General features: G+C 36.2%; 1 protein-coding gene across 1 annotated transcript; it reads left to right on the top strand.

The window, feature by feature from the left end:
* The first annotated feature begins 748 nt into the window (after nt 1-748).
* LOC139685690 (solute carrier family 25 member 3-like) lies at nt 749-18,813 on the top strand. Its single transcript, XM_071582686.1, has 8 exons — nt 749-880; nt 959-1,116; nt 15,714-15,880; nt 16,349-16,423; nt 16,517-16,678; nt 16,768-16,946; nt 17,168-17,355; nt 18,413-18,813. Exons 2-8 carry the CDS (start codon nt 972-974, stop codon nt 18,577-18,579), a joined length of 1,083 nt encoding a protein of 360 aa, XP_071438787.1. The 5' UTR covers nt 749-880; nt 959-971; the 3' UTR covers nt 18,580-18,813.
* Nucleotides 18,814-24,316: the final 5,503 nt, after the last annotated feature.

Here is a 24,316-nt window from a genome sequence, read left to right as displayed (position 1 = left end):
AAGCCAAAATTTAAGTATGATTTGAAAAACCAGATAGGTGCTGAGCAGTGAAATTCAGCTACAGTTTGAAAATCAAGTATTAGAAACTAAAATTTCAGGTTGTGTTAACTATCCCTTGAGGTTTAGCCCAATGTTCATAAACATTAGCTTGAAAGCAATTGAATGTTACAATATTGCCTTCTTCGAGGTATTAGCAAGAATATTACATTAAAACAGACAAAAATAAAGGTAATTAAAAAAATCGTTTCCATTTGATAATGCACAAAGTGTGTAGGTTAGGAAAAGTAAGTCGCATGAAGTTGGGTCAGTCGAAATTTTAGGATAAGAAAGGTAAAAATTCGAATTCGCTGAAAATGGCTCAGTCAAATGTGCGAGCCATCGTCAAAGAACAAATTATTTGTTCATTTAATCTGAAGTAAGTTGTGACGATTCATTCTTTAGACGTACAGTTGTTTAATAATTAATACTTTTAGTCGGCGTATTTGCAAAATTAAACTTTCACCTGTGAAATGCCCCGGTAATAATTGCTCAAAGGGAGCTTTTTACTATTTCTTCAAGGCAATCGTCACCGCAAAAATGGCCGTTTACTCCAGGGTGGCCCCACCCTGTAAGTCTCGACTCTCAAATAAATAGGTCACTGTGCCAGAGAGTAATCACACTTTAAAGTAATTTGGGGAAGATAATAATCCAAGGATGAAAATATAAGATTCGTAATTTTAAATGTGCTTTTAATTTCCAATATGCTTCTTGTTAGATTATAAATAGGCATATCGCCTGGCGTCCGATATTGTATCCGACCTATTTTTTTCCTCGTCGACTATTTGCTCCAGCTAGCCAAAGCCCTTTTCGCCGTCTGTGCTGTATTGAAGTTAGCTGTGTGGTGGGTTACCTCTCATAAACGATGGATTTTATAAGTGTTCGCGAGCAATGTTTTCATGAAAAAATATGGTTATTCCAGCTAACTCGTCACCATGCTGCAGTCAATGTGGGAAATATCCAAACATAGCCCTTTTGCTTGTCCAGTTCAAGTAGCAAGTTGTGATGCTTCGCAGCCTATTGATAAACCTTTGGTCCAGGGTAGGTCAATAGCAGCTGCGGCAACTGCAGTCCAGGAAGGTAAGACGTAAAATACCTTTTGTGAACAAATCGAATTCATGGTTCGTATTGCTTATTTATAAATGGTAAGCGACTAAAATATTTTTACCTATTTATCTCCCTGCAATGCCCACAATATGTGAGTGATACTTAACCAATTACAATTTAACTTCTTTGCTAATTTTTAGCTGAAAACGTAATAATTGGAAGAGATTTAAGACAGGCGAATGCATGGGGATAACTCTTAATGTGACCGTTACCCTCAGTAACCCTTGTGATGAAAAGCCAGCCCTAAAATTACATTAAAAAATGGTTTTACAACTTAAAGCCGTCAACTTTTTTTGCACTTCATAGTTTGGTATTAGGTGCATTGATAATTTGTGATAGCTTATGAAGTAACGTGTTACGCATCTAGTCACTCAATGATTAGTCTATCCTGTACCTAGTGTCAGTAATGTAGTTTTATGTGTGTTGGGAATCTAATTAACTGCTATTCTAATCCCAATAATTTTAACGGTATATTTCTCATGTTGCCTAGCACTTTCCTTTTCTGCATTCTTTTGTTAATTTGTCGTTTCGCATTGAAACCTGGACTTGTTGAGGGTGGCCAGTATGATAAATATGGTTGATTGGACACCAATTTTTTCTTAGTTCTTGTATCAATAGGTATTTCACGTGCTGCATCTAGTTTTTTCGAAGACTTTCAAGGCATCAACTCGTCTGTAATTACTAGAGCAAGCATGGCATTTTATGATTCACATAGGCGATTAGTCACTCTCGGGTACATTTGTTGAATATTTCCATTGTGGAACTAACGAGTTTTTTTAGGGTTATCATTGAAACTAAATTCCGGAATGAATTATTGGTTCTTCGTGTCGTTAACTTGGTTTTATTTACGGAAGAGTACCCTTATTATATTATGTGCAAATTGTCTAGGTTAATGTTCCTTCACATCACGAAGGACTTGTGTCAAGCGCTGTTTGATCTTGAACATATCAGCCTGTTAATCAAAATTTCAAACGAGTAATAAGGTATGCTACAGTGAGAACTTAGCGTTTAGCTGTGAATTTTTTCAAGTGCATCCTAAAAATTCGGGAAATTAATAAAAAGTTCTATTGATGGAGCCAATTCTGTCCTGATTGGATTTGTGAATTTTAATTTAAAAGAGCCATATTTGTAGTGGTAGATTGTTAGTGGAAATTTTGTTTTTTCCACGCGATTTAAATCATTGCGAATTAATTGTTATAACTTTTCAATTGGGCTAAAACATCACATTGCTAAATCATGTCGGTCTCTTTAAATGTCTATGAGTAACTTGGGACAGGAGCAGGGAATAAATGCCATCGAAACTTTTCAGTTATGAATTTGTGAAAGTATAAAAAATTATTTTTGCTTATTTGTTAAATTTCAGATAATTATTGCCATATTAAACTGTATTTCAGTGTTAATCAGGTGTCTTTCCCTGAAATAGGGAATGGGAACTTTGCATATGTCATCTGCTGTGTAACACTACGCCAAAATATCAGTTAATTATGGTAAAGTTTCACAGATACTGAAAAGTACACAAAGAAATAACATTATTGCATATGCATGTTTATTACAGATTTTAATGAGTGGTGAACTACTTGTAGTAAGACAAAAATTTACTAAATATTTTTCTGTTGTTTAGTATTGCAGTAAAGAACAAATTTAATTTACAAGTACCTTATAGTTTCCAAATTGTACAAGGTCATATAGAACAATAATATAGATGCCTTTCTTTACTCACTGGGTTCGTGTACGTACTGTAAAAACGGAATAAATTCCTATACATATAGTCGATAGACTATCTATAAAATGTTATAGCTTATTTTCTTTTGTATCTTTTCCATGTAATCAATTTACACATTTATATTTGTGGTAAAGTGTAATGATGCATATTTAAACCTGCTCCTTATCAATAAATAATATGACAATTTTTGTGATGATTCCAGCATGGAAATAGTAAAAAAGTGCTTCCTCAAAGTGTGCATACCCTTTGCATTTCACAATTGAAAGTCAAATATTCCAAATAAGATAAGTCTAAAATCATTCATCGGTAAATGAACAATTCTGGACATTCTTTTAAGAATTCTGTAATCCTCTAACTCTAGTCTCACAACTTCATGTTTGCCTACTTTCACTACATAAAACCACTGAAGAAATGGTTGATTGTGTGTTTCTCAAGTGTCTAGATACCCATGATATGTAAGAAAAATATTTTGAGATGTTTGTAGAATTTTTCTCAATTTTGTATAGAATTGAAATAAATATTCTTTTTAAATGCCACTGAACAAATAGGGAACAATCTTCCTCAGCCTGCGCTTAAAAAAGGTAGTACAAAAGAATATGCCTAACTAAAGTAAAATTTGTAATTAATGAAGAATGCCAAGAGTTGGATTTGCATTAGGAAAACCATGAATTGCTGGTTAGTTTACACAGTGATTTAGATTTACTCTAGCTTTGATGAACAACTAGGATATGTTGATGCTATCCAAGTCTACTGCTTAGGGCATTCATTATATTTTTCAGAACTTTTCCATAAATGCTAATTGAAAATGTTTATCCCACATAATGCAAGAAATATTTTATTGTACTCTATGGTTTCAGGCTCTTTACTTTGTAAAAATTCATGATATCTGAATAAGTAAACTTATTTTTTATTCACAAAAACTTTATTCCACTACTAATGGTTTTGATGCATATGTGACATCATTAGGTATAAAATTTTAAAAAATGGCTAGGAAATACTCTCACTAGGAAGGGAGGTGGGCCATGAAAGGAACTTGAGGTGGAAAGGGGCAAGTATCGGTCAGGAGGCAGCCATGTGGGAGAGGGGCATGGGTTGGTACAATGAGGTGTCTGTTGGGAAAGGAGAAGATACAATGTGTAGGAGGAATTGATTTAGAACGGGGTTTACAGAACATTGATTTTTACAAATGCACTATGTTGATGGACAAAAAACTTTCAAAAGAAGTTCTGGTTAAACGAGAATATCTTTGAAAGATACTTGCCAAAGACATTGCCTCTTCCCCACCGCATCAACCACCTCATTATACCAACCCACGCCCCTCACCACTGGGCAGTCGCCACCTAACTGATACCTTTCCCTTCTTCCCCTTCATGCCTCAAATTTACTTCTATAGCCTACCTCCTCTCATAGTGAGAATATATATAGTTCCAGGCCCTGTATGAAATTTTATACCTAATGATGTCGCCTATGCATTGAGTCCAGTAGTAGTGCAATAAGGTTTTTGTGAATAAATAGAGTTTATTTATTTAGGTGTAATATTTCATTATTTACTTTATTTTCCCTGAGTTACCACTAATTAGACTAATGTTGATGTATCTCTAAAATGGATAGTTATATAAAGCTATCCTCTACAAGTAGCAAATATATGATACTAATGTCATTGTTATTTTACTTCTACCAATAGTTGATAAATATCATTAAGCTGAATTTTAAAACAACACTTTGCATGCACAAGGCAGGACTTGAAACTAATGGCCTATGATCTTAATACAAGGGTACATTACCCACTTGTTCAACCTATTTTTTTACAAGTGTATGCACATTATACCCACCTGCAATATCGTGGTCATTTGCTATCATAATTATTGAAGTACTTTAAATATGCATTGCTGAGAATAATGCATAAAAGAAAATTCGAGTAAATAATGTCATCAATTCATTAACTTTGTGAAGTTTGAGATAATTGTTTGTATGTTCCAATGAGAGATTTTAGAGGCATGCAAGTGAGGTTTCTATGTTAAGTGTTTTTCATCATCATTAATTCTAGCTTTTTGAGAATTTTTATAAACACTACGTAGGAGGCATGTGTATGATGAGTAATTTTCTTGCGCTTACCCTTAGTATAAGTATTAAACTTACAAATTTGCATGGCTTGGTCATTTCCATGAACACAGCTCATAGAAATATTGATATAATAATCACTATTCATATCATATATTCTCTAGACCTTGCTACTCAAGATAGCAATTTTAAATAATATTTCGGCAAACTTTAGATCCATTCCATTTTTTGAGGTGCTATCTGAAATCATTTATTGAGTGGAAATCTTACTATAGTTTTTGTGAATGTAGTGAATATTAATGCTATTGTTTAGATTTGTATTTTATGTTCATAAATTTATGTATTTGTTTTTTATAGCAATGTCCATGGTATATATGCTACCCAAAAAAATTATTTTAATGGCCCAGAAATATAGTATCAGATTTCTGCAATGATAAGGTGACCTCATTGTAATAAACATGTGGAATAAAATTTAATTAGGGCCTGGGAAATTCATCAGCCTTTATTAACGGGGAACTCTGGAAACTGCATAGTACTGCAAATAATGTTTTTGGAAATTTAACCATATATCATACTAAATCACTCTACCTCTTAAGAGGCTGAGCATGGATGTACCCAATTAGAGCTGGAACTGAAGGCTATTGTGTATTGCTATGAAGTATTCAGGATGTAATGGCTTTCATTTTAAAATATTCGGCTGAATTGGAGATTGCTTAAACATATTTCATATGAAAACATTCAGTATTGGTATATTCTGTTTGTGTGTTTTTGTTTAATCAGCAAAATAAAACTCAACCTGGAATTGGTTGATGATTCTTAGGTTTCTTAAGTGCCTATGTAATTTGAATATTAATCATTGTTAGAACTGGTTGTCTGCTCCAAGTTTTCTGGATGCAAATAATACTAACTCTATAGTACAATGTGCATTACATAAAAAAATATCATAATGTATTTTCTTATTGTCTTTGTGTGTTATTTCAATAAATTGCTTTTAAAGTCCCAAAACATTGATAAGTTTGACCATGCTAGTGTGTATCATGTGTGAAACTAAAATGTTTTTGTGTGTGTAATAGTTAAACTGTGAATGTGACAAATAAAAAATAGTAATTATTATTTTAAAATCCAAAATGGAGTTTTTTTTGTTTTGTAGTGTTTGTGATTCCTAATTTTTCTCCTTAACAAATGGCTAATGTCTGTCATCTGCAATTAATTAGCACATTAAAGACTTTTCCATGTGGCCTGAAACTGTTTGTCAAATCGAAGTCCTCCAATTGCCTCTTTTTGTTCACTTGTCTTTGGCATCATTGACATTGTATATTTAAATCATAAATACCTATCATTACAAGAGTTTCTTAGACGAGCATAACATGATATATTCAATTGTTCCCATCTATTAGTGTTGGGCCCAGATATTAAAAATGTGGTTTTTGCCTCAATAGCTTGTCTCTTACTTGTAATATCATACCAATGTAATTAAAATCAATCAAGTTGCTCCCTTAACTTTGTAAATAATTTAAATGAAGGAGTGATATAGTGCTAGTGAACAAAAATGGAGGAACATGTACAAAAGCGCAAACACACATATTCCAAACCTTTAGTGGCCAAAACATCTTATTCAGAGGAAATCAACACCCATCAGGATAAATGAAAGTGGCTGGGATCACCAAAATATCAAAATGAGTTGTTTGTGTTAATATTTTAATTTTTTTACTATAATTAAATGCAAGTGTGCATCAAGAATAAGTGAATGTGTTTAAAGGTGCTGTCTATACAATGTGTGTGTGTATAAGAGTCATACCCACTCCATGTCATCGAGCAAGATGCAAAACCTGCCCTATTTTCACCACTCCATCCCACCATTTAACTCTCTCCCGCCCTTCCCCTATTCCTCTTGCACTTCCAAGAATGTTGTTTATCTTCTAACCTGTAAACTCTGCCCGTCCTTTTACATAGGCCAATGTTCCACACCACTTAAAATTAGGATTAATAACCACCGCGCCTCGTGCAATCCCTCCTCCCTGTCCGCGGGTCTCCCCATCCCTAAACATGCTTCCCATCATAATATCCCTTTCAACCAGTGTTACAATTGAAATGTAATGAAATAATTGACTTTGTAATTCCACACACTTTGTGTGGAATGGACTTTGTAATGGACTTGGAATGGACTTTGTAATTCCACACACAAAGTGTGTGGAATTACAAAGTCAATTATTTCATTACATTTCAATATGTTATGCAAATTCCACAAAGTTACGCCTGAGACAACAAATTTTATTCAGTGTTACAATGTTTCCGTCCTAGCGTCCCCTCCCACATCCGATAACCCTATAGAATTAAAAACTCTTGAATAGGCATTCATTTACATCTGTATGGCCTATCAGCATGCGGGCCTTGTTTCGACTTGCAAAGTCTTGATCAATACTTTGTAGGTTGAAACCTGGGTCTCGTATGTTGCAATAGTTGCGGTGAGCATGTTGTTCTATTTTCTGATTTTGTGTCAATTCCACCTCCTCCCCCTCCCTCCTTGCCTAATCTCTCCTCTCCCTTTCCCCCCCCCAACCATTCCTCTCACCCCTCCTCCGCCTCCCGTTCTCCCCTTCCCCTGGCCCCCTTCCCTTTCTCTCGCACCCCTCACCTCTACAATTCCAGCAGTCATTACTTCTATATCTATAGATATCTACTTCTATATCTTCAGATGAAGACGGATTGTTTCCGTCGAAATATCAAGAAACAATGTGTGAGTGTTCTTCTTTTTTTGTGTTTCTATATTGTGTGTTACTGTGTATTGTACTATTCGGCACTTCCGTGTTAGGTCTACGAAAGTATGTATATATATATATATATATATATATATATATATATATATATATATATATATATATATATATATATCGATATATTTCTACATATAGATATATATATATCGATATATTTATACATATATATATATATATATTTATACATATAGATATATATATATATACACACACACATGCACATTATACAGGGTTCGTCCGGAAAATAAGTGTACTGAGCTCAGGAAAAAAAATTTATTACACTTTTACATATCTTAAGCTAATATTCCTCAAAATAGGACCCTTGTGAGTCGATACACTTGTTCCAGCGGCGTTCCCATTCCTGGAACGCTCCCGCGAAGGCATCATCGGGAACCTCTCGAAGACACGTCGTCACGGCCTCTTTGACGGCGTCCAAAGTCCCGTACCGCGTTCCTTTCAAACTCTTCTTTATCTTCGGGAACAGAAAGAAGTCCGGTGGTGCCAAGTCCGGGCTGTAGGGCGGGTGCGGCAGCGTTGCCACGCCGTGCTTGGCCAAGAAGTCCGACACGACAAGCGCGGTGTGAGACGGCGCATTGTCGTGATGCAGCCGCCAGATGTTTTTGATCGCTGGCCGGACGCGGGCGACTCGTGCACTATTGTTTTTGGCACATTACACTGCTCTGCTATCATCCGAACACTAAGACGACGATCAGAGTTCAGTACATCGCGAACTTTTCGCACATTTTCGTCGGTGAGTGTCGTTGATGGGCGTCCAGGCCGTGGTTCGTCGTCGACCTCTTCTCTGCCCTCCACGAACATCTTGTGCCACCGAAAGATCATGTTTCTGGACATGGCTGACTACCCGTAAGCCTGGTTAATCATACCGACAGTTTCGGTAGACGATTTCCCAAGCTTTACCGCAAATTTTATGGAATAACGCTGCTCCAAAAAATTCGGCATCGCGTTCCGTGACGTGGGTCGAGCTCGGAGGTTCGCGTAAACAGAGCTCCTCACTACACCACAGCTCAGAGCCGACTGCCTTTTTCAGCGTCGCTTGCCAACATACCCCCCTCCAATCGCAGCCCGTCAGAGCGGTGCTGGGCGGGCCTGGAGCGGCGCGCCCAGCCCAGGAGTCAGTACACTTATTTTCCGGACGAACCCTGTATTCCGAATTTTGGTGGCCAAACCGACTTCCTCTAGGATAAGAAAGATCTTGAGGAGAAGGTTTCAATAGGAGAGGATGAGGATGCTGGATGGAAGGGAAGGTTGGTTAAGGTTTGGGAGGGGAAGGTTTTGAGGTGTGGAATTGATATTGAAGGATTTGGGAGCAGAGGGTGGGGGATGAAAATATCTGGAGATTGGGGTAATCAGTGTTTGATATTGAACCCTGGCTCATTCCAGCAATCAAGGAGCCAGATAGATGCCTGTTCTGTGGGTGTGAGTAGATGATGTGAGAGATGGTAGAATGGAGAGACTATAAGCACTTATTAAAGGGAGTGTAATGTTCAAAGGCATGCTTTGGGATTGAGAGCATACCAATCAGTGAGGGATCCTTGCACGAGTCATAGTGGTTATTGACCCTAATAATTGGGGGTTTGGTTCACTGTCTAATATAGAAGGCAGGGCATAGTTGGCACTTCAGAAGGTAAACTACCTTACTAGAGGTGCACGAGGAGTAGGGAATAGGTGGGAGGGAGTTAAAAAATGGGCGGGAGAGGGATGGTATTCAGGTTTTGAAAATAAGGCATGTTTTGTATCTTGATTTAATGCAGGGCATGGGATTGGCTTTGGGATGGGGCGGGAATTTAATGAGTGGATAGCTTGATTTAAGATCTGATTAGTTAGTTGGGCATTTGAAAGTAATGGAGGCACAATTGGGGAAAGAGTTGGTGTTGAAGTTGTGGTTCTTGAGGATAGGGTAGAGGTTTTTTAGGAAGGATCTCAGAGACTCCAGGCCAGGGAAGTATGTGGTACCAATTGAAAGAGGGTGGGTTTCTGTGGTAGAGGAAGGTTTTGGAGTGCAAGCATGTCTTCAAATTATTTTGTTTAGGAGGGATTCAGGATAGCCTTGTTGGAGGAGGGGCTGGTGTCGGTTTGAGAGGAATTTATTTAGGGAGTTGGGATAATTGCAGATTCTGTGTCCTCGTGCGGAAGGGGGATAAGAAATGGCTCATTTGGTGTGATACAGGTGGTTATAGTGTAAGTATTGTTGTTTGTTGGTCGGTTTTATATAAATAGAAGTGTGGAATGTTTTGTGATATGTTTACATCTAGGAAGGTGATTTGTGAGGAAAACGGTAGAGGGGAAGGACACAGAGGATGAAGCATTGAGGAAGGAAATTAACATTTCCAGGGATTCATCACCATGTGGCCAGAGAAGGAAAATATCATTAATATATCCGAGCCACAATATAGAGGTTTAGGGGTTGTTTAAATAAGAATTCCTTCTCTACAAGACCAAGAAAGAGGTTTGCATAGGAAGGGCTGAACATGCTACCTATGGCACAACTCCTGATGTGCAAGTAGAATTTATTGTTAAAGAAGAAAGAATTGTGGGTGAGGATAAAATCAGAAAGGCTAAGGAGAAAATAAGTGCTGAGTATGTGTGGCTTGGGGCATTGGGAGTGGTAGTATTGGAGAGAGGAGAGACCAGACTGAGGAATGGATGTGTAAAAGGATTGGCCATGGTAACATCGGTATTTAGAGGGAGGAAAGGAGGTTGATTTAGGACTTTCCAGGAAATGGTATGAATGACAGTGGGGAGTGGACTGTTGGCTATGTATATGTTTTTTCATACACTACCTATACACCATATCTGCATGCACACATTAGTGGGAGAAATACTGAGCAGCAACAATACAATGTATATGCATCTCTATTAGGCATAATAGAGAAATTGATAGATTTTAACCCTTCTACTTGTCATAATCTAAAAACATCAAACTGATATAGTTCAAGCAACTTATCATTGAATGAGAATAAAGCGTGTTTTCTAAATGGTCACAATAAAGTCAATTCATATGTTTTCAGTCCTAAGAGCAGATTCTCATTAATCAATTCACCAGTCAAGCTCCATCAAATTTTTGGGATTATCTCTCCGTGAAAATCTTAGATTAACATTCTCATGCTGGAGAAATAATCAGTTAAATGGCCGCTGGGGCATATTTGATCAGGAAACTTGCCTTAACCTTCTGAAGACTTCGAGACTGGTACGCTACTATGCCAAAATTCATGCCTACATGGAGTTATCTTCTGGTGAGTTATAGTGCAGCAATTGAGGCATTCTCCATAACTAAAAGGTCTGTAAAAGCAATGGTTAATGCTCTTATTATAACCCCAGGAAGGTCACTCTTTAAGTAACTGAAATTATTGACCCTGCTGTGTACACACATTCTTCATAATTCGCTAATTGCAAACAAGAATTTTGCCTAATTCCACTATTGAAAGTCACTTGGCACAACACGCAGAGGATGTGTACCTGGTAAATCAATTTGTCAACTATATCAAATAAAGGGTTACATTACTTATATATAACAAACCTCTCATGAAATTAAAAAATAAGTCCAATGTGGCTGCTTGTAAACTTGGAACTGAGAAGCTGTTATTCTACAATTATTACCAATTTGTAGGTGAATTCTTTTAAGACAAATTGCGTTTAGACTAATGCCCCTTTGGTAACGCTATTCTGTGAATTGTTTTTGTTTATTATCTTCATTCTTGTCGGCGATGATCAACATCATGTGCTTGACCTAGAAGAACAATAAGAATTATTATTGCATACGATAAAAACTAGCTTACTCCCTCCATCAACCTTGCCTTGCCCGCCTTGCTGGAAGGCTTCCACTAATATCTCCTTGTGTCCTCTTCTTTCTCTTTTTAAAATCTTATGGAGGGGAACTGATGTTGGGAACTACTACATCCGCCACCTCCCTCATTTCTCACTCTTTGTGGTTAGAGTGGTGATGCGATTACTAGTGGCACGGGTACTATGAGCACTCACACGATGTGGATCATTACCGCAAATTGGCCTTTAAAAATTATTTTTGGTTTTATTCGCAAAATTAAATTCCCAATATAGGATATCTTCTCAACGCAGTGCTTGCCACTGACTGTCTTGTGAACTTAAGTTTCCTCCCAATATTAAACCGCCGCCAACACGGAATTACAAAAATTTGCACATGATTTGGTTTCCAGAATATCGGAAGAATACTAAATATACTTACAAATAAATTGGAAAATTATGACTAATCATACTACCGCGTTGTCGTGCAGCTCAAGAGAAGGGAGCTAAACGTGTTTAATCAAGTGCAGGAGATGAAATTAATTTTATTTTGAGGTTGAAAAGCTTAGAAGGAACTGAGCTGATGCATTTTATTTCACCTGAATTATGCTTGGAGTGAGGTAATTGCTCTATTACGTTCAGAATAAACTGTGAAAGGAATTGTTTTGACCTATCATCTTAATACCCCGCATTTTTATTTCATACGAATATTATTTTTTGGTTGATTCGGCATTACTCTCAATTTTAATTTGTTAATTTTCATTACCGTATTAGAAGGAATAAAATTTAAGTGTTGCAAAAATTTAATTGTTTTTTGGTTCATCCTGCAGTTTTTTAACACCAACTTTCATGGGAATAAGTGAAAAAAAATAGATCACCAAATTTAAAAATGTCAAAAAACGTGAAAAATGACCCTTTACTTTTCAAATCAAATTTCAGTTAAAATATTTTCGAACACCTCTACATATTAATGTAGGAATCTACCTTTTGGTTAAAAATGGAATCAACATGTACAAATAATGGTCGTGAAACCGATGAACTAAGTAATTCTCATCAAAAGGAGGGTGATGCTAAATGCAGATGAAAAATTGGACTCCGAAAATTCCTTCAGTAAAATATTACCCTTGAAGCCAATTTTTAGAGTGAAATAAGTCTTGGCTAATCCCCTCTCACTAATTTACTCTTTCATTTTGACATTATGCATGCAAAAGTGGTGCTAAAGCTACCGTGACTAACATTTATAATTTTGAAAAGTTCACCATTGTTATGTCTGCTGGACCGTGAATTTGCCGTCGTGTTGGATTAAACTGCCTGGGCATGACGTTTTTAAACTGACCATAGTCTGCTGCTGTTAAGTTCTGTCGAAGGTGTAGTATGTCTGAAAATCGTAAGTATTCTACCTTTTTATTTAAACTGAAAATTCCATTCCTGTTAAGAAATGGTAACGCCAAGCTTCATTCCATTATCAGTTTTTCATATTCTTGCTTCTATGATGGTGAAACGACGGCACAACTAATTTTCTGGACTTCGTCCAAATCGGTCGCAATTCTTGTCTAAAGTTAGCTCAAACTCGTGGCGTTGGGCCGATGTTGAAAACTTGCCTTGAGGAAATCATCGGCAAGTGTGTTTTACACGTCTTCGGGAAGTAAGGAATGGAGTATTAATCGTGTTTGTACGTTTAAGTAATCGGTCGTGTTTCTTTCCTCGTTTGAGTGAGTCTGCATGAGTACGATGGGGAACGTTATAAAACTAGTGTTTAGTTAAAATTTGTGTTCCCATTACATTTAAATGTCTGTCTCTGTGTCTGTACAATTCGCATAGTTTTAGTATTTCTTAACAAAAATGGAGATTAGTTATTCGAGTCATTGATTATTTATTATGATTGAGTAGACCACCAGTCAGGATAGTTTTTGAAGGGCAACATTTCAGCACTGCTTCACCCCGAACATAAGTAAACACTAAAAATCTGCAATCATGTAACCCTTCTTAAATTTGTTTTACCTTCCTATCTTTTTTCCATCTAGTATGCCTATTCATTTCCTATTTCTACCTTATTACCCAACTTGATCCTCTCCATCACAATCTTCAACATTCCATTATCACTCAAGATGAGTTGCATCTACCTTTCCTACCTTCTTTGAATTTCTCCCGACAACCTTCTCCCCTACCATGCCTGGAACTTCATTTGTTCTCCTTCTTATTCATTTCACCTTTCCATTCTACACATCTTGAAAGCCCCCGACCAATGAGCCCTTGTCAATTTTTTTGCTTAAAATTCGTAGTTTTAATTGCACAGACTTCATATTAAAGTACCGCTAATATTTTTCTTAACATACATGACCACTTCTCCCTCCTCTTTGAAATGCTTCTTACTTAACGCAATTCTTTTAATGTCCCTACTTCTTTTGCCACCTTAATTTTAAACTGGTGGACAGTTTTATCTACTCCATCATATGCCCCCAAATTTAATGATCTAGAATTCGCATGCTTAGCCTAATTCGCGTACCTTCGTTTTCTAGTCGTTGTTTCTCATCTAATGCATTCGTATTGATTACGTAATGAGCTCTGCAGTGATTACAATCCATTGGTTTGTTCTCCAAATGAAGCTTTGTCATTTGCCAGTCTAACTTGGTTTGACTTATCAGTTCCCCACCTTATTCATTCTTTCATCCAGCCCTTCCCAAGGTATTTGGTATTTGAATGCTTCCGTAGTCCGACCAACTTTCTTAACGGATGGAAGAAAACTCGTTTCCTTCGTTGATTTCATTATTTTGTCTTTCTAAGTTTTACACAAGTATATCATTGCCACGAATCCGTACAAATTCCCAATTGGTTCTTATTCGAGTTACATTTTATAAATGTGTAAATAATTGTTCACGGAGCAAAGAAGTTTATTCATAAATTCTCACGGGAATTCGATATTTATAGTATTTCCGTAATAATTCCAAAGATTGCCTAGTTCAATCTCCCTGGAAGGCTATGTTACCCTTCAATGAGTATGGGTAAAACAAATTGCATAAGTGCAAGGATATGCTCGCCGTCGGAAATTCGCATTACTAATCTGAATTCTTTCAAGTTGATCTACGAACTAGCCTGAAGAAATATGATCCTCTGGTTGACTCATTTTCCCTTGGGTGACATTAAACTTGGAGAGACAAAATGCACCATCGGGCTCCCCGTCGAAACCCATAAATCCCATATTGTTGTTTTTATTCTCGGCTATGTCATGGAGATACGAGACTGAAATCCTTTGCTCGTAACCAGCGCAGAAGGCCAGTTTAGGACGCGGGATGAATGAAATTTGTTTTGTATTTGTTGAAAGCCAACTTTTGCTAAGATGTAGGTAAGGTAATTCAATAATGGATTTTATATGGTTGTCCACTGCTGGTCTATACAGGAAATAAATGTTAATGGTGCTCTTGCACTATCTTTAAATATTAGACTTTAAATGTTCACTCCTTTCAGGTAAATTACACTGAAGATGCTTCAATTAGCTTCTACACCCGCCTCGCTAGCGGTCCATGGTGTACTTAATCCTATTGGTAACGAGCTGGTCTTTTTATTTGGGTCATTAAAATTCCTCATCAAAAAATATTTGTTCTGCGTGATGGCCGAAGTGACTCAATGGCCCGGCTAGTTGGATTCAACCTAGTGCATGGAAGCTGCACTGACCGGATTTATTTTTCTTCATTAACTCGAAACAGCCTTGGCTTTTAGAGGACTTAAATTACTAAGATCACTGTCTTTGTAACCTCCTTGGCTTCCTAATTAATTTTTCATTTTTTTATTTAGTCTCATCAATCGTTTTCTAATCTCAAGTGTTATACGAAGTACAAGCAACTTTTGAAAATGTTCTGTTTGCGACCTGCTTTCCTTCTAAACAAATATTTTCATGCTAATGCCTTTTGGCATGCTACAAACCCTGTATAATTTGGAATATATTTCCCCAGCTAATAAATTGCAGTTTTTCTGCAATTTAGCTCATAAAAATGTGTATTCATGTGTAACTCCACATTTAAAATCTTGATCCAATTTATAGTTATTTATATAATATATTTACAATTATAATTCATATGGAATGCACATTTTACGTTAATTAAGATAAGCAAAGCATGTGTTATTTAGGATTTCTTGGCTTATATAATTATCGTTTGCAGTAACTAGCTAGTTACATAAATTTAAAACATTTTAAAATCTTGCTTAAGCTTGTGACGTTATGTTATTTTCAGATAACGTGACATGTGAGTTCGGGTCCACAAAATATTTTGCTCTCTGTGGGCTGGGAGGCATTTTATCCTGTGGTATAACCCATACGGCCATTGTTCCTTTGGATCTGGTGAAATGCCGTATCCAAGTAGACCCAGCGAAGTATAAATCTGTTTTCCACGGTTTCAAGGTAAGCTCGACCTTCAGTGCAGTTTCAACCCGTTAAGAATATTAATTAAGTAGTAAATGTTTGCCTGAATCTATTCCTCGATCGAAATATAGGGACATTTTATACATTCTGCGTCCTAGTATTTCTACTGCGCAGGAAATCTTCAAATTCTCAAACAAAAATACGTTTTTTTTGTTATTTGTTGTTTTGTGTTATTTCAGTACTTAAAATGATTTTTAGCTTAGCAGATGAGTTAAATTTAATGATAACTGTTGAAGTTTCATTTGAGCATTGATTGCTAAGATATAATTTGTTTAATTAAAACTTTAGACAATGCGGAACTTTCAAGGCCGAAGAAAACGAACTTCCGTTTTTTATATAAAACAGTAATAATGAAAGCACGCAGACGACACATTTTAATTTTAATATTCATTATTAGTATAAATTAATCAATATTCAACATTTTTTAGCCTTTTTTCTTATTGACAGGTAACACTCCAAGAGGATGGGGTTAGAGGTCTTGGCAAGGGCTGGGCTCCCACATTCTTCGGCTATTCCATGCAGGTAAATATCATCTAACCTCTATTTATCCGATATTTTGACAAATTCTATTTTTAAACACACTAACTGACACTTGATTCTACTCTTTTTATCAAGGGTCTGTGCAAGTTTGGTTTTTATGAAATTTTCAAAGTGTTCTACTCCAACTTAATTGGCGAGGAGAATTCTTATGTATGGAGGACCTCTCTATATCTAGCTGCTTCTGCGTCCGCAGAATTCTTTGCAGACATCGCACTCAGTCCAATGGAAGCAGCCAAAGTCAGTGGAATCGGGATTGTAATTATTTATGAAAATATTTTAGAGTTATTTTATTTTGTCAACATTTTTTTCTATTTTGAAAACTTAAGGTACGAATCCAAACTCAACCTGGGTTTGTAAGCACCTTGAGAGAAGCACTGCCATTAATGTACAAAGACGAAGGAATGGGTAGCTTTTATAAGGGATTAGTTCCTTTGTGGATGCGACAAATCCCCTACACTATGATGAAATTTGCTTGCTTTGAAAGAACCGTTGAACTCCTGTACAAGTGAGTTCGATTGAGTTTTTCGTTCATAACATATTTCCTTTCCTGGATTATTACAAATTGGATTGTATGTTTGTATGTTAGTCCGTCTTTAGTAAGTATATTATTATGAATATATTGCCAATGCTGATTACATTGAAGGTTGACAGGGAAACAATTACTTATCTCTGTTCTTTCTGATATCGAAAACCCAAGAACTTAATTCCTTGTTTTACTTTCTCTAGACATGTCGTTCCTAAGCCAAGAGCTCAATGCACAAAAGGCGAGCAACTTGTTGTTACTTTCGCCGCTGGTTATATTGCGGGTGTTTTCTGTGCCATAGTATCACATCCAGCCGATACGGTTGTTTCCAAGCTGAACCAAGAGAAAGGGTCAACAGCTTTAGAAGCTGCAAAGAAATTAGGAATGATGGGTGAGTAACGTATGCATCTTATTTGGTTTGATCGTTAAGCTGCACGTCTAACTTCTTGTCTGGTATCAACCTCTTTCAGTCAGTTAAGAAGTCCAGGTAAGGGTATATTTTGGCGATTAATATCAATTTGAGAGTTATTGCTGCACAGTATATTTCTCAAGAAATTATTTTAATAGTATGGAGTAACTTATTTAACTGTTTTCACGCTAGTCAATATATTCAAGCAAAAGTTTGGAAATATCAGCCCACTGTTGAGTCAAAAATCAATGAAAAGGTTTTGAAATTAGTGACTAATTTGAACAACTTTGTATTCCCAGCATTTTTTGAAGGAACTTTTCGATTACTTTGCTTCTGTAGTTTAACTTTCATTCGGATGTGACCAACCTTTCGCTTGGTAGGTCAAACTTCTGACTATTAAAGCAAATTCACTAATCCAAAGTACTTTCAGTTAAGGCAAGTCACTCCCCATCCTTCGTGAGTATAAATAAGATGGGGAGCAAATAGTTTCCGGGCTTTTGTTTTGTGCGCAACGATACTTACCTGGCCCACGGGCGAATAAAAGTGTATTTGATATTAAAATAAGTGTGAATATAATATTCCCCCATCATCACCTGAGGCGCATTCTCAGGCATTTGAAACATTCGGAGTAGACGAGGCAAGGGCTGAGGTAAATTGTGTTGCAGCAGCTTGTGACTGAGTAGTGACTTTAATTTATGCCAAGGAAATATTCCACTGTACCAATTGCGTGTAAACTAACAAAATAACTTGTGTAGTTTTCGTCCGGCAATTATTCCGCGTCTTCATGGTCCGCGTGGGAACGTCGTGCCCCCCATTTACTACTGTGAACTTGGGTGGCATCGAATCATACCCAGGGGCTCTTAAGCAAGGCTCATTGTACTTATAACCGGGTGCCACTCCTTCAAATAATATTAAACGGTGTAACCATTTACTATGTTGATTTGATAGCTGTCCTGGAAAGTTTCAGCATTCATGCATTGGTATGAAATTTAAATTGCCTTTGTATTTGTTTAATTATATTTTTCCTCTTTATTTATAGGGCTGTGGAAGGGGTTAGCTCCCAGGATCGTCATGATAGGAACCCTCACAGCTGCACAATGGTTCATTTATGATGCTGTCAAAGTGTGGCTGGGCATTCCAAGACCTCCACCACCTGAAATGCCTGAGTCCCTGAAGAAGAAGCTTGCTGCGGCAGGGCAGTTGTAAAAAACAAATTTTGCAATAAATAGAAAATAAAATCTTTTGCGGTCGACGTACGCTTGAATGACACAATCTTAGAGGATTATCAGGGAGTAGGTGTTAGAACATAAAAGTGATATTAAAACAGACTATCTTTGTGACATTCACTGTTTCATCGTAGTTATATTTGGTCGCTGTTGTATTTATCATATTTAAGTATTATTGTATTTAAAAAAGTAAATGAGATGGAGTTATTTATCATTGATTTTTTAAATCTTGAAACCAGCCCCTAGTCATATAGATTTTCTAATAATTTTTAAGCTAATTTTATCAGGTACTAAGCAAATATGTATATAGTCCGCATGCATGATAATGCATAAGCAATGATTTTAAATATATTAAAATTATAGTTTAGCGAATGTATCAAATAGATGACACTGGGGAAGAGGCTACAGAGTCAGAATCGCGGCGATATTACCGGTGACATCTCGTCACCGGTGATAAGAGTCACAGATTACGACTTCTGAAGTAGCAAATGAGAAGGCAAATATCGCTTTCATACTCGCCATTCTTAATAAGGGCGGTAAAAATGCGTATCACCTGGCTCTTGACCGGTGAAACTGGTAGTGTACTCTTTTCCACATTCTAATATTCATATTGCGAAAGCGTATTTCAGGGAAAAGTGACTACTTATTACGTTTAAGCCTCTTCCAAGATCAAGTGAATGGCAACTGATGCTCGCACAGCCACTAGGGCTAAAAATTTGTCGACGCTCAATCTTAGAATTATTTCAGAGTGTTTACAATGTGTCGTTAGTATGTCGACCAAATCTTAGAATTGCTGGGCCCAACTGAGTTATCACCAGGCAATTGAAGTTAAGGAAACATATTTTAAGCAAATGCGTCAAATCATATCCATAGACGCATATATACTACCTACAATAAAACTTTACTAGATGAAATCAAAAGTTACGATACATTTTTATGGAATTTCTACATATTACACAATAACTAGACGACGTTGCATTACAAATACGTTTACTATCGGATACCTGACTATAAAATGTTGCTGCAGGATCCGTTCCTTAATGCAACTGCTACTGCACTGAAGTTGGTAATTAATTTCTGTTTTCGCCATAATGTGGAATTTAGATCGAAGCTTCTAGAACCATTTGGAACTTAATATCAATTTCACAGAAGTAATGATATCAATTGGTTTGCTTGGTAACAATCGTCATATTCCATTACCTCCTGCATTGACGCAAACCCGATCGGAAAAATTTCAATTGTCATTCATCTACAAATCCTTTTTCAATCCATGAAATCATCCCCAAAACAAGTCATCTTACAGTCATTCTGTTATCAGGGAGATGTTTTGCATTTTTTTTGTGCAAAACGAGTTCGCTAGTAGTCTTCCCATTCCACTATTTGTTTAGTTGCCCCTTCCGTGCCTTTCTCACAGTCATTTAAGTAAGCCTCTCAAGTAGCTTAAGCGGAATGGACGGAGAGACAGGAGGAGGTGGGAAGAATGATATCCAAGGCCAGCACATGAGGACTAGTGTTACATGATCTGATAGCATTTCTCCGGGGGTGGGGTAGAACTGGCGTATTGTATATGGAGAAGGGTCCTTCTCCGGTCATCCTTGCTTTCCAAAAGGAGAGCGAGGTTTTTATTTGCCGGGAGGTGCTTCCTACGGAAACGAGTAGCACAGCCAACCCTGGCACCACAAATTCATATGACGTAATTTCAACAACTCTTAACCTACCTTGCGTTACCCCAAAATCCCTACCCAGTTTCACGAGACTTAATAATTCTTTTTGTTAGGGAAAGGTTAAATGTGTCGCGACTGAAACGAGCTACCACATATCACACCGTGAGGCGGTTTTTCCTGGAGTGTAGCTTACCCATCATTTAAACATAGGAGATTTTTTAATACATTACAGGTTACATATTATCTACTGGAAAGAATTATTCCGGCGTTTATTCCACAAAGTAGCCTCTAAACCCGATTTTCGGGCTTTTCTCATCTATTTTTTGCCTCTGTAGTGTATTCATAAAAACAAAAGATTTTTCAAGTCTCAATGAATTTTATTTTTCAATTTTTTCATATTTGGAAAGTTCCACGTAGCAGAACAGAAGAGCGTATGTTTATGTCCATACACTCTGCTTTAGCGATATATTATGACTGTTCCCTCGCCGTATTTACCATTTTAAATATTTTTTTAAAAATAATTACCAAGGTAGCAATGAATTGATTTCAGAATCATAAATGCAAGATTTAATTTTATTTATTGATATTTCCTACCCTTGATACAAGTTTTATTATTCATTTTAGGTAAATGGAAGCAGTAATATTATTATTTCATGTGAATCATATTAACTATATTCTTAACACTTCATAATTTTTTCATTTTTGTTAATATGGAGTGGGCCACGACCATTTTAATGATCATGTTACACTATTTAAAATTAATACATCAAGTTAAAACAGGCCGTTTTCCCCAGAGATCTGAAAACAAATATTAGTAATGACTTTTTTAAATGCTCAACCAAGAAGGAACACTTAAATTCATTATAATCTCCCATTTGGAGGAAGTGAAGTTATATTCCTGCATGTTTAGCTTTGTTTCCATTTCGTGTTAAACCTCTCTGCACAATATTGGGAACAAAAAATTATCAAGGAAAATGGACATTTTAAATCCACGAGATGAGCCTTGATGCACATTTCTATTCTTCAGACCATATCCTTGGTCAATCTCAGTGTCTACTTTAGGGTTGGTTATAATGCTTGTTGTGTGCACTGTCAATGATGGCCCCATGCCAAGCAACTTGACATTGCTCTCCAATACACCAATACCATGATCCGTACATGAATAAAAAGAATTGACTCATGGATACCCATAACATGCCATTGGGAATCAAGTTGCTGAATTTGAGATCAGAGAAGGTAAATCTGTCATGTCCACTTCATCTATTTCAGATATGAAAGGAATTTACATGATGCAGGAATTTCAAGGAGTGTAAAACCTTACTCCTTGCCATGTATACTCCCGTATACATGCTAATGTGCTATCTTAATAAAGGTTTTATCCACTCGAAAAACGTTTAGCTAATCCCTTAGGTAGCAAAAATGAGGTTCAGAGCAACTAATCAATTGAAATAACATATTTTGTTTAGTTTTTATGGGAGGCTACCGACAGCTAAGGTCATTTGCGCCATTAGGGATGGATGGGAGAGGAAGGGCAGACAGAAGCCCAGTATCGGCATTAACCTACTCTTAACGAAGGATTCCAAGGGGTCCACAGTTTAACGTCCCATCCGACGGACATCTTACTCACTCAAAGTGCTCTCCACAAAGCACCTCAAGTAGGGATTGGGATATCACTGAAAAATATTTGTCTCCAGGATTTGAACCCGGGCCCTCTAAGTGGTAAGCCTGTACATTAGCCACCGCACCATCGCGATCCCCTGGAAATAACGCATAAAAAGAGATTTTCCATTTAAAGATACATTTATACAACCAAATCTAGGATAACTTCCTTCTGATATTCATTGCTCCATTAGAAAAGAAGATCCAATCAGAATTAAATAGAAACAGAACTTCCATTGAATAAATTATAGTGTAGATTTTGGAAAAAGCAAAAACTGGAACATACATCCCATGGTTACCTTTAAGTGATGGTGACCTTCACTTGGTGCAAAAAATTATAAAATTTCCCATCCTGATAATAACTGATTTTTTGCCATTCAAATTCAATGGGAATATTAATGTTACATTGAATGGATTTGGAGTAAAAGTAATTTATCTTGCCTCAAAACATCATTTCCAAAGTAATATCAACTCATCTCACTACTTGAAATGAGATTGCGTACATTGTATGAATGTAATGCTAATAATTCAATCAATAATGGATAGGTGTTGCCAGAGAAGCTATGACATTTCTGGTTAAATACCTGCAAAAGTGTTTGAAACCTAGATACATTAATAAGGATTGGCTTAAATTATAACATTAAAGCCAGTTTTTCTGCTTTTATTCATATAAGGGAATTTTTTAAATGCCTTCAGGCGAATGACATAATTACATAAAACTGAATGCACGCAAAGTATTTAGTGGACCCCTTTTGCTGATATGAGTAATTTTGTTTGATAAGATCAAAATTAGGTTAGAATGAGTTTTGTTGCATAGAGTTCTTAATGAATTAAGCTTCTTAAGTAAAAAAATCCCCTGAAGACCCTTTTAATTTGTATGTATCTGATCAGGCAGCATTATTCCTCATAATTTCATTAAATATATCTAATAAACAGTCTTATGATTAAGTCTTAAGCTTTTATTGTTACATTTACAGAGCTTTCAGGAGCAAAGTGTTCAAATCATTTGTCATTCCATAGTATATTTCATACAGAATTTGAACTTTCAACAGAAAAGGTCGTGTTACATTTACAAAACAATTTATTAATCAATTCATGCATCATCACTTCTGGATAATTACATAAAATAACTCAACTGGCACATTGTAACTGAAATGATTCCCATCTTTACCCTCAGTTCAAAAACACAGTGAAGAGCTACCAACAGCTTAGAATTGAATAGCTACTTAAGAGCTCTTCCTGAAATCAAAATTGAACCATAGTATTTACATTTCCTTATGTACCACTGCTCATACTCATTAACTCATAGCGTGAAAAATAAATAGCATGAATACTATTGAGCTATACAAGGGCATATGATCAACCAAAAAATTACTTAAAATTCAACAAAATATGAAAAATAAAAAATATTTAACAGAGGTAATGAAGAATGATATGAGTTGTATTCTTATTTGCATAGCTACAATAATTTGTATGAACTTCATACAATATATTTAGAATTTACATGTCCTACAAACACTATATATGACTTAAACAGTAACCTGAGACAAATATTAAACAGCATTTCAACCACAAATAGTTTTGATTTTTCATTACCCAGAATTTATTGACTTTTACTTTAACTAATAAAAAGCACATCAAATTCACCATTTTACAAAGGCAGCTTTTACATCTGGAAAGTAGTTAATGTAAATTCAAGGTTTCAAGAGGTTCCATTTATTAACAAGGCATCCACAAGCAATATATTTGAAAAAACTACCTACACATCAAAAGTAATTTACTTCCTTAGCATTTTACTGCAAAAGCTTAAGATAGCAATTAAATTCAAACTTAACTTATTTGGAAACACACCACATTAATATATAGCCTCACTAGCAGCAGCCAGCAGCTATTCTCTATCACAGATCCTTACCCTTTTAAACAAGATCTTGATCCTTTTCCAAAACTAAACTTCTCAAAGATAAGATCTCAAATATGTTCAGGCACAAAACAATTATTTTCAAGAATAGGTAGAAGCTCAATTTGCTTTCTCACCATCTTATGATAAACCAGAAATAAAAACCATCAAGCCTACCCTAAATACTTTTAAAATTCATAAGAATAGTCCAAATCAACAATGGTTGGTAGCTGATAACTCAATGGAGGATTCCCAGGTTGCTGATAGCAATAAAAGTGTATAAAGACAACAATACATTTTATTCTTAAATAAACAAGAAGAGAATTATTGGCACAGTAACAAAATCAAGTTACATTGATAATACTTGTACAACCATGCAAAATAAAATAGTTAGTTCAGTTGAGAATATAAAGAGTGATCAATACATTACAGGATATTATTTAACAATGAACCCTATGAGGGAGCATCTGGGAATTGGTTGTATGACATATGCATTT

This window comes from Hetaerina americana, unplaced genomic scaffold (assembly GCF_022747635.1).
Source record: "Hetaerina americana unplaced genomic scaffold, ioHetAmer1.1.p SCAF_12, whole genome shotgun sequence".
In the NCBI taxonomy this organism is placed as follows: Eukaryota; Metazoa; Arthropoda; class Insecta; order Odonata; family Calopterygidae; genus Hetaerina; species Hetaerina americana.
The sequence above is the reverse complement of the archived record's forward strand: the minus strand, read 5'-3'. Positions and strand labels throughout refer to the sequence as shown.